Below are 9,421 nucleotides of genomic sequence, written 5' to 3'. Positions count from 1 at the left end.
CGGTTTTGAGCGTGGTCGTTTGTCATTGATTAAGTCAGCAACCAGGCTGGAAAAGGTCGGGTGCGTTTTGAATCATTATCAACCGTTAACTTTCAAAACTTGTCGAATATTGATACCTCAACATACTCAACAACAACAACGGAATTTTATTGCAACATAAATTGAATATCTTGTTAGTTAAGAAACCTATTACGGAAATTATAGGGATTTTCAGTTGGGGCAGATCGATGTCTGGAGCCTGTGACAGCTATGATATTTTGGCAATATCGATGCAAAATTACCATGACAATGGAAATATGATGATCCAAATAATAAAACTTTATTATCAAGGTAAATGTTCATTTTACGTCAGACGCGATGGCCCTTCATCTCGAATGATCGGTGGCGACATTTGGGATCTCCTATTCGGTAAACAAACTTCAACTTAGTGAAATTTGCGTCGAGATTTTGGCCTGCACTCGTATAAGATTGAATTGACTCATTGGCCGAGCTTCTCGCTAAAACCTATGAGGCCCAAATGGACATGTATTCATCGCAGTTATCCCCCAAAAAAAAACTAAGTCATCACCTTCTGACTACAGACCTATCAGCCTACTAAGTTCCATTTCCAAGCTTGCTGAAAGAGCAATTCTTTATGCTCTTAATGATTTTACGAAGACAAACAATATCATTCCAGACAATTCGGGTTCCGCGCCAAACACTCAATCGTTCATCAGGCCTATCGGTTGGCCGCAAAAATCAAATGTGCTTTTAACCGACGTGAAAGACTTGGAGCGGTTTTCTTGGGCTTAACCAAAGCCTTTGACAAGGTTTGGCTTAGTGGCGATATGCATCCGATTAGGTCTACCTGATGACCTAACAGCTCTTATCAAATCATTTCTGTCAGGATGATCGTTTCAGATGAAGATTAAATATATTCTCTCTAGCCGGAAAACCATCGACGCAGGAGTTCCATAGGGCTCCCCCCTGGCACCCGCTCTATTTAATATTTTTCTTTCAGATATCTCTAGGAGACCACAAGATCGAGATCCAACAACAACTCGATGAGACAGTCGTTACATTTCTAGAGGTTGCAGGTCAACCCACAGAAAACACAGGCCATCTTCTTCCACAAGAAGCGTTCTGCACCGAGCATTTCGCGTCTTAAAATCGTCTCGCAATCTCGGTCTTGTCTTCGATCGCAACTTTAGGTGGAATTCCCACATTGAAAGGTCCCTCCATAAATCCCGTCCCGATATTTTAGGCCAATAACTCATTGGGCTCTTCGTGGCCTTATTCTATCACAGCCGACACTTCCCCGTCGTGCTCTAACTCTAAATTGTCTCGACCTTTTCCGGCGAGCGATTAACTCCAGTACCGCAACCTGCGTGGTGTGATAACGACGCCACGTCCGTGCCTGGCCCTTAACGGTGTTACCGGTTACGGGCACCCTCCTTACTAACAGTAAGAAGTATTAGTCAGCTGATCCAATGACCCTAACTAATGATAGTGGGGTTTAGTGGGTAGCCCAGAGGCAGTCTCCACATAACCAGTCCAACTTGCTTATTCCTGCGGGTCTTCCCGACCAGGTATCAGTAACAGGATTCCCCTTCCCGGTTCCAGGCAAAAAAAAGACTCAGAGACTTCAAAATTAATAAACGTAGACAACCCCATTGGTTCGTTAACGGGGCTTAAGAAATTTCGAACTTCTTCAAATTTTAGGCGATTTTTTTTAGGACCAAGAATAATTTTTGGATAGATGGATACTATGTTAATAAGTATGTGAACCGATACGATCCGAAAAATACTGTTATGAGCATTTTGCGTCGGCAGCATCTTTGATCTGTATTTTTGTTGTATGTTGAAAATGTTGGTAAGACCTTCATCAACTACAAGCATTAGCATCATTCTATAACATTCCTACATTATTGCCGATGAGATACTAGGTGGGCGGTATTACGCGGTAACACAACGGATGCTACAATGAACATCCTTCTTGAACAATTTGAAGATAAGGTTATCACATTGACTATCAAGATCGTACGATTTGATCCCGCTAGACCTTTTCTTGGAATGTTTTCCGAACTTGCAAGTATATGTTAATAAACCGTAACCGGCCAGTGTTCTTAAAACCAATATAACCCAGATCATCGCTCAAACTCAGTTGGGTCTATGCGGTAGATTAATTGAAAATAGTACCATTCGGATCTGTGCCACCGTGAAAAGCCGCCGCAGACATTTAAACGATATTAAATTCCAAACATAATGGTATAGGTAAGGGTCACCTTATGTAAAAAAAAAGAATTTCGTTGTTGACTCATAGACAGCCTTCATTCTTTTAGTTTATATCTGATTTAAAACAGATGACGCAGCTTATGCTATATTGTGTATATATGATTTTTCCAAGACTAAACAACACATTTTTATCAGTGTAAAGAATTTACAAGCCAACAAAATGGCATTTATAGTTTTATTATAGTATCATAGTATTTTATCATAGTTTTATTTCCCTGTTTAATTTAAAGAAAAAGGCTGCTGAAAATCTTTGAAAGTGAACATACTACATCGATGAAAATGAATCGATACAAGCAGAACAGAGCTTCGAAAAGTACTGTCTTGTCCAATTATAACATTTCAATGCCACTTGATCGCAATTTCATTTTTTCTAACATAGGATACAATATATCTCAAAATGAATTTACATTTCATTTAATATTATCTCTATGTCAATATAATATACACTTTTATATATGTCAGAATTGTATTGAAGGGAGACAAAACACCTTTGATGACACTAAAAATATATGATGTAAATATGGCTAAGATCATAGCTTTAGTAGATAGTCTCAACATTATAATAATGTAGTTAACCATCAAGATTATAACACAACAAAATATAACATATAACATAATTTTTGTATTAACATTAAACATTTTGCTATAATACCACAGTATAAAAATCTTGCGCCTGAAAACTTGATTTTAATCATATCAGCCTTTTCATCTATGCCAAACATAAACTTTCCTTGACCTTTTAGGAGGTCCAGGCGTTTTAGAGATTATACGAAATATTTTTTATTAGTTTTGTACACATATAAAAGCGAAGTAAAAAGTTGTATTTTATTGTAAATAGAATCGAATTTTTAAATATTATAAATAATGACCTAAACTATTGAAATAATCTAGTGTATTTGCAGAAAATAAACCCAATTTTGCTTGCGTCTGTACAAATGGAATTTCTGTAAAAGTCTATTTAGTTTTTACACATGTAGCGTAAATGCCTTTTAAGTAAATGACTTTTATATTAAAAGTCTCGACATATTTTTAATTTCAGCAACAAATCAAATAGTTTAGTTTTTTTTACAATTATCGATCATTATCAATTTTATTGAGGGAATGTAATGGAAAACAATAAATTAAAAGGTTATTAGCATTATTAAAATAGTTATCTCTTAAGCTAACATATAATTAATTTAATAAATTGTTTGTTAAATATTCAAATTTCATGCTACATATATAGATATTTTTATCTGCGAGTGTACTCGATTTGATAGAAAACAAACCTTAATTGCTAAAGCCGTTATTGGATAAATCAAATGGAATAACCCAGTACATGATAAGTTGCACGTCAACAAATGATTTTTGTCCAATAAAATATATATTGTGTTCTATGCTCGTTAAAATATTCATTTTAGTGCAAACCTGTAGAACCATTATGATCAAAAGTGGTACGTGTAAATTTTATTTTTGTTAAAATCGTTAATATACTTTTATGATTCAATGACTTCTCTCGATAAAATCTATAAATAATTTGTGTTTGTAATACGAACAGATACTAACAAAGCAGTTTGAATTAATATATATTGAATGAAAACCCTTCCGCATTAAACAAAACCTAATATTTTTTAAAAATATCATATAAAGTAAATAAATACATTCTTAAATTTTCCAATTTAAACAAAGCGCTTTTACCAGATCGCCTTTTGTTTACGATCGCATTGTCCTTATTGGTCAGTTATTCACATGATCTCTTACGTCAGAGTGTTGGGGACAAAGACGAAATCTGACTGGTAGGCGCATTTGTGCGGCTGTTGACTGTTAGTTTTACTCACGTACGCCGTATTTTTTCAAGCTGCTGTGACTGTTTCCATTTTAACATTTACCTACTGGATAGTGCGTTTTGTAGTTTAATATTTTGGATATTTGGAGTCAAGGATGTCATCGTCCAAATCCAGCGTCGGTAACGACGATATTCTAGGTGGTAAGCGAAATTTTGATAACATTCTTGTTTACCTCCATGTTTCGCATATGTCACTGTTATTTATTTTTGTATAGAACGTCAACAAAATATATACTAACGTCAATGGCATTTCAGAGTAAATTTTTACATTATTAATGTTGTTGTAAAAATTTCGATTACAAATGCTTATAATGATTATTTTTATTAGGCCTTACCGTTTGTTTACGTCTTTTTAAAAAACCATATCACAGGGTTGTATTCCAACAATGTTTACAATTTTGCAGGAAAAAAATAAAGCGTAGTATCTCAATTCGCAAATAATTTTAAATTTAAAACTGACGCAGGCTTGTCTATTTTATTTGTTTATGATGTATTTATTTACAAATATTAAATACTTTATAATTTTAATACAAAACGTTACTAATTAATTTTGAATGTACAGTTTGCGATTTGATCCTATACCAATTCCTCATGCATTTTTATTGTTCGTTATTTGTTTTATCAGCTGATCATCAAGATTTAATGTGGCATTCAAATATTATTAAAATTACCAAGCGAATTAGACATAATAATTGTTTAACGTTAAAAAAATTTACATTACTATGAGTATAGGGTGAATATCAGAATATTTGATATTAAATACAGTTTTGCAAATATAATATCAACAACATTAATTGCATTGTACTAAAAAAGAAACCAATATCAAATTAAATTTGTTTTAAACATAATTTAATTACTTATTATTTGTTATAAAACCGCTGGTTGATTCATTTTTTATTGATTGATGTGTGGAAAATGAGCTTGTCTGTTATAAAGCCTTTGTTATGGTTTGTTGACATTTTAATGTAAGCGCTTTTGTTCTGAAAAACTAAGATGAGACTTCAGATCTGTCTTTATTTTATAGTTAAATATTTCATGTATTATTTTTATGAATATAACTAAGATATATATGATTTTATAAATGTTGTTTAAATGAAAAAATTACACACTTAAAACAAGATTTACATCTGTGACATCGTCTTCGATTAATAAGAGTTATATTTTATAGCATATAGTTGGGTATTTAGTTAAGGAAATCCCATATAAAGAAAAGTCCGGAACAACTTTAATGAAAATTTTATATAAAATGAATTTTATATTACCACTAAAATTTTCAAGGTTTTTGTAAAATTTTGATTATTTTGCCCACTAATATTCTTGCAGTTTGAAATTAATGTACTTTAGTAATTAAGAAAAGATAATGTATACTAGCTCTTTAATTGTTGATCATAAACAAATCATCTTTTTAGTGTTCTGATTGATTATCAAATCATTGAATTATTTTATTGGCACTGTTTGTATAAATAGTTTACGCATAAAATAGACGGGTTCATTTTAATATCATCAATCAAGTAGAATATCACGCACATGTCTGTCTGTGGAGGTTTTATTTTCAATAAAGAAATTTCAATCTAGAAGTCGAAAAGAAGCCATTTATTGTAAATTGTTCTTGTACTGCGTGATTTTTTTCTATATATTTTTTAGTTATGGTTTATGTTGAGATAAGCTAAGTGCTTTAAAGTTAATTTTTATCTTATATTTATTGTTGTCAACCTGCAATGACCGTCCATGACTTTCTTTTACTTTCAAGGTTTTCATTTTGCTTTACAGAATTATGCAGTGTGTCCTTAAATTAAAATTCTTAATTTAAAAGAACAATCATTATTTATATATATTAACTAAAACAGATTGTTAAAATGAATGGTACTATTTCAGAATCTTGGGTAGATTTGGCACCTCCAACGAGCCAAAGTAGTGGTACACCAGCTTCGATTAATCACCTGCTGTCCGTTGAAGAATATCTACGTTTACTTAGAGAAGCCCAAGAATCCACCCAGTCGTCATGCAGGGACTCTTTAGCAGGATCCAGAAGGGATTCCCCCAGAAGTAGCCCTAAATCGCCACCTAACAGTCCAATAGTGCAAAACACCCCTTTAAATTTAGAATGGCAATCTTACTATGTGAACTCTGAATTAAAAGAGGTTTGAATAGAGTTATTGTTTTCAAAAGTTGTAGATATTAATGAATTGATTCCAGGATTTTTCAACAAATGATTGGAGTAGTCGTCCAGATAGCATGCCACCCAAACCTTGGAGTTTCAGAGCTCCACACAAATATGATACTTTGAGTCTACGTTACGCCAGAATAGGAAATACACCCTTGTTTTCCAAACGAGGATTGTGTATCATGTTCTTAACTAACTTGGTTTCCCTTATTCTGGGAACAGGCGTCGGTTTATTTTTAAATCGCCATGGTCTATATTATTCACCACCATCCATCAAGTTACGTTAGAAGAGTCAATTATAGCAGTGTTCTTTGGTCAAATATCAAAAAATATCTGGTGTATGTAATTAATATAATTTAAATAAATTTGAGAAAAAGAAATATTCTAACTTGATAGATGAAGTTGAAGTTATTAGCGCACCATATATTTTTCCCTTCAGTTTTAAGTCCAGTTTTGTGATTTTTTTATTCAAGACTTCAGAACACTGGGATGATGAGACTGCAAACTTATTAACGCATATGGTGATTAAAATATATCACACTATCCTTTTCTTATTTTGTATTTTGTTATTGCAACAAAAGAAAAAAATTAAATTAACAATTACTTATTTATATTAGTTTGTTAATAATTTTAGTATAGTTTTTGGCTGTTAGAAAAAAATTAGTTCAAGCTATTTAAAAGTGGCTAAACCACCTTTGCAATCGATGAAAAAAATTAGATACGCCTCAATATTAAAAAAATTAAAAAAAAACTAAATATTATAGATTTTTTACTTAAATATAACAAAGTCAAAATTTGTTCAAAATGGGTAATGTTAACTTAGTGCATGGGCGGTTTATTATTTTCAGTTTAACTACAAAATATCAGTCTTTGTTATGTTCAAGGAAAAAATAATTAAACTATTGGAATAATTTAATATTAGTTTTATGATAGTTACACAAACAAGTGTTTTTTTCAATAACAAATAAATCTTTTATAAGCTAGGTATATTATTATTTTTTAGTTTTCCATCAAAATGTATGAGTTATGAAATATGAAGGGTTTTTTTAATATTAATATAAAAAAATATTTACGTTAAAAGCTATTTTATATTATGAAAATTTGAAAATCGACTTTTTGAACGGTAATGCAAAACGTCACTGAGGTTTTAAATCTATATTAACATAAAGCAAATCCCCTATCTCTAGACATCCCTTGTTACATCATTTAGTCTTCACATACCTCTTCGTTCCTTCAAATGCACAGTCTTTCCAGCCACTTCTGTACGAGTCTATATAAAATGCGATCATGTAAACACAAATATACAATACCATTTTTCCAGTTGTAATGGATCCAAATGAGTATACTGGAGGCCACAAATAGAATTGATCACTTGGTATTCTTTAAAGAAACTAAATACATTATACATTTTATTAACAGAAGTTATAGATCATTAATATAAAACAATGAGACAAACAATTCCAAGTTGGGTAGTTAGCAATTGCTCTAGTATAATATTTACAATTTTATAATCAATTGAAATCATAATCTAATAAACAGTAGTTTATTACTTTACAATAATAATATAAAATTTCTCTAAAAACAATGTTTTGAAATACTTCTCATAAAATCATAATCTAAATAAACAGTAGTTTATTACTTTACAATAATAATATAAAATTTCTCTAAAAACAATGTTTTGAAATACTTTGTGAATTATGGCAATACATTAAATCAGGTGTCAAAGTACCTTTTTATATTCTAACGTCATATTAAATCAAAAAATTATAATTTTTCCCACAATTCAGCAAAATTAGATGGTATTAGCAATTTGTATAATGTGTTTTCCATATCATTTAATAACAAATTAAATACTAGATCTGCTCTGTGTAGCTTTTTTGTAACAGTTATTCTTCTCTCATTACCTTTTCCTTCACTTTTTGATTTCAGGCCAAACTTTGATGCAATTCTTAAAATAAAGTTACATATCTTAAAATATTAAATATGGTGTTTCATATAACTCACTTATGAATATGTGCTCTTTCTTCTGATGTAAAATCGGGATCAAATCTAAGCATTGTGATTTTAGTTGATCCAGCATATTCCTCCAATATCTTATTTACTTTTTTGAAAACATCAGAATTACCTAAACCTTGTCTAGTAATATTTTGATCTATTGTATCTGCTAAAGTTTCTTGTGCGCCCTGTTCATTTACACCAAGACCTTTTCCACTCCACCCCATTTTCAACATCATTTTATGTGCTTTAGATCCAACAAAAGATGTTTGAGGTGTATTTTCAGGCACTTCCTGACTTATTTTAGTTGATATTTCCTCATAAACTTTTTTCTGATAAATTTATTTGTAACTAATCATTTCAAAATTATATGTAATTTTAGATTACCTTGATGATATAAAAACAATCTTTCTTCAATAACTCTAAAGCTTGTTCAGCAAGGGAATTTTTTGCTGTTTGTTTGTTCGGAAAAACTCCTTTAACTATTTCTTCTCCATCGAGCTTCATTACAAAAGTACTATAAATATCAACATATAAATACAAGTCACTAAATTAATATTTATATTTTCACCTATCATTTATTGTATCAATGGTCATTTGAACTTGTGAATTATCAATTGTTCCTTGTAAAGTCTGAATTGCATTATCAATTGTTTCCAAAAATATTAGTTTAGATCGGACACCGGGTTGTTTTAGAACAGTCTGTAAAAACTCCTTTGCTTTTCTTTCCTTCGGGTCTATTAACAAATTTTCCCCTAATCCGTTTTCACTTCTACTTCCTCCCCTGCTATAATTTTCGTTATAGATATTATCGTTTACTCGCTCATTAAAATTATTTTGATAACTTCTAATTCTAAAGTTTCTAAATTGTCCGTTATAAGGATTGGAAGAGTTCAATTGTTCCCCTTCATAATATTCTCTAGGTCTTCGATCATAAGGATATTTCCTATACCTTTTATTGATAAAATCTTTTCGATTCCCATGTTGTTTCATTTCTATGTAATCGTTTGTTTATTTATGTTCCTTAACCCGAACAGTTAGGTTGACACTTAAATGACATATGACGTATCCAGCAACACTGCATTATACCGGCGGATGATTTAAAACAACGCTCATATTAATTTTTTTTATTTATATTTAGGTGCTCATACATTTTTTGAAAT

The 9,421-nt window shown here is 31.2% G+C and overlaps 2 protein-coding genes across 2 annotated transcripts; one reads left to right on the top strand and one right to left on the bottom strand.

The window, feature by feature from the left end:
• Nucleotides 1–4,037: 4,037 nt before the first annotated feature.
• On the top strand, nt 4,038–7,246 carry BNIP3 (BCL2 interacting protein 3). The gene is made up of 3 exons (XM_076405252.1): nt 4,038–4,240; nt 5,975–6,240; nt 6,296–7,246. The coding sequence occupies exons 1-3, from the start codon at nt 4,195–4,197 to the stop codon at nt 6,548–6,550; spliced, it is 567 nt and encodes a 188-aa protein (XP_076261367.1). The 5' UTR covers nt 4,038–4,194; the 3' UTR covers nt 6,551–7,246.
• Nucleotides 7,247–7,403: 157 nt separating this feature from the next.
• Nucleotides 7,404–9,331, bottom strand: LOC143197078 (NF-kappa-B-repressing factor). Its single transcript, XM_076405240.1, has 4 exons — nt 8,830–9,331; nt 8,646–8,775; nt 8,268–8,590; nt 7,404–8,211 (listed from the first exon to the last, which is right to left on the bottom strand). Exons 1-4 carry the CDS (start codon nt 9,249–9,251, stop codon nt 8,028–8,030), a joined length of 1,059 nt encoding a protein of 352 aa, XP_076261355.1. The 5' UTR covers nt 9,252–9,331; the 3' UTR covers nt 7,404–8,027.
• Nucleotides 9,332–9,421: the final 90 nt, after the last annotated feature.

Source organism: Rhynchophorus ferrugineus, unplaced genomic scaffold (genome assembly GCF_030347505.1).
Source record: "Rhynchophorus ferrugineus isolate W39M unplaced genomic scaffold, kcgeb_rfMv2 rfM5, whole genome shotgun sequence".
NCBI classification, from domain to species: Eukaryota; Metazoa; Arthropoda; class Insecta; order Coleoptera; family Curculionidae; genus Rhynchophorus; species Rhynchophorus ferrugineus.
This window is presented reverse-complemented; position numbering and strand designations above follow the sequence as displayed.

Bases quoted from the DNA above. Each gene is read 5' to 3' on its own strand.
- LOC143197078 (XM_076405240.1), bottom strand. From the start codon at position 9,251: ATGAAACAACATGGGAATCGAAAAGATTTTATCAATAAAAGGTATAGG. The intron at 8,591-8,645 runs GTAATCTAAAAT...TAAATTTATCAG, and splicing joins ATTGTTTTTATATCATCAAG to AAAAAAGTTTATGAGGAAAT. The intron at 8,212-8,267 runs GTGAGTTATATG...CTTTATTTTAAG, and splicing joins GAAAGAGCACATATTCATAA to AATTGCATCAAAGTTTGGCC.
- BNIP3 (XM_076405252.1), top strand. From the start codon at position 4,195: ATGTCATCGTCCAAATCCAGCGTCGGTAACGACGATATTCTAGGTG. The intron at 4,241-5,974 runs GTAAGCGAAATT...GTACTATTTCAG, and splicing joins TAACGACGATATTCTAGGTG to AATCTTGGGTAGATTTGGCA. The intron at 6,241-6,295 runs GTTTGAATAGAG...AATTGATTCCAG, and splicing joins TGAACTCTGAATTAAAAGAG to GATTTTTCAACAAATGATTG.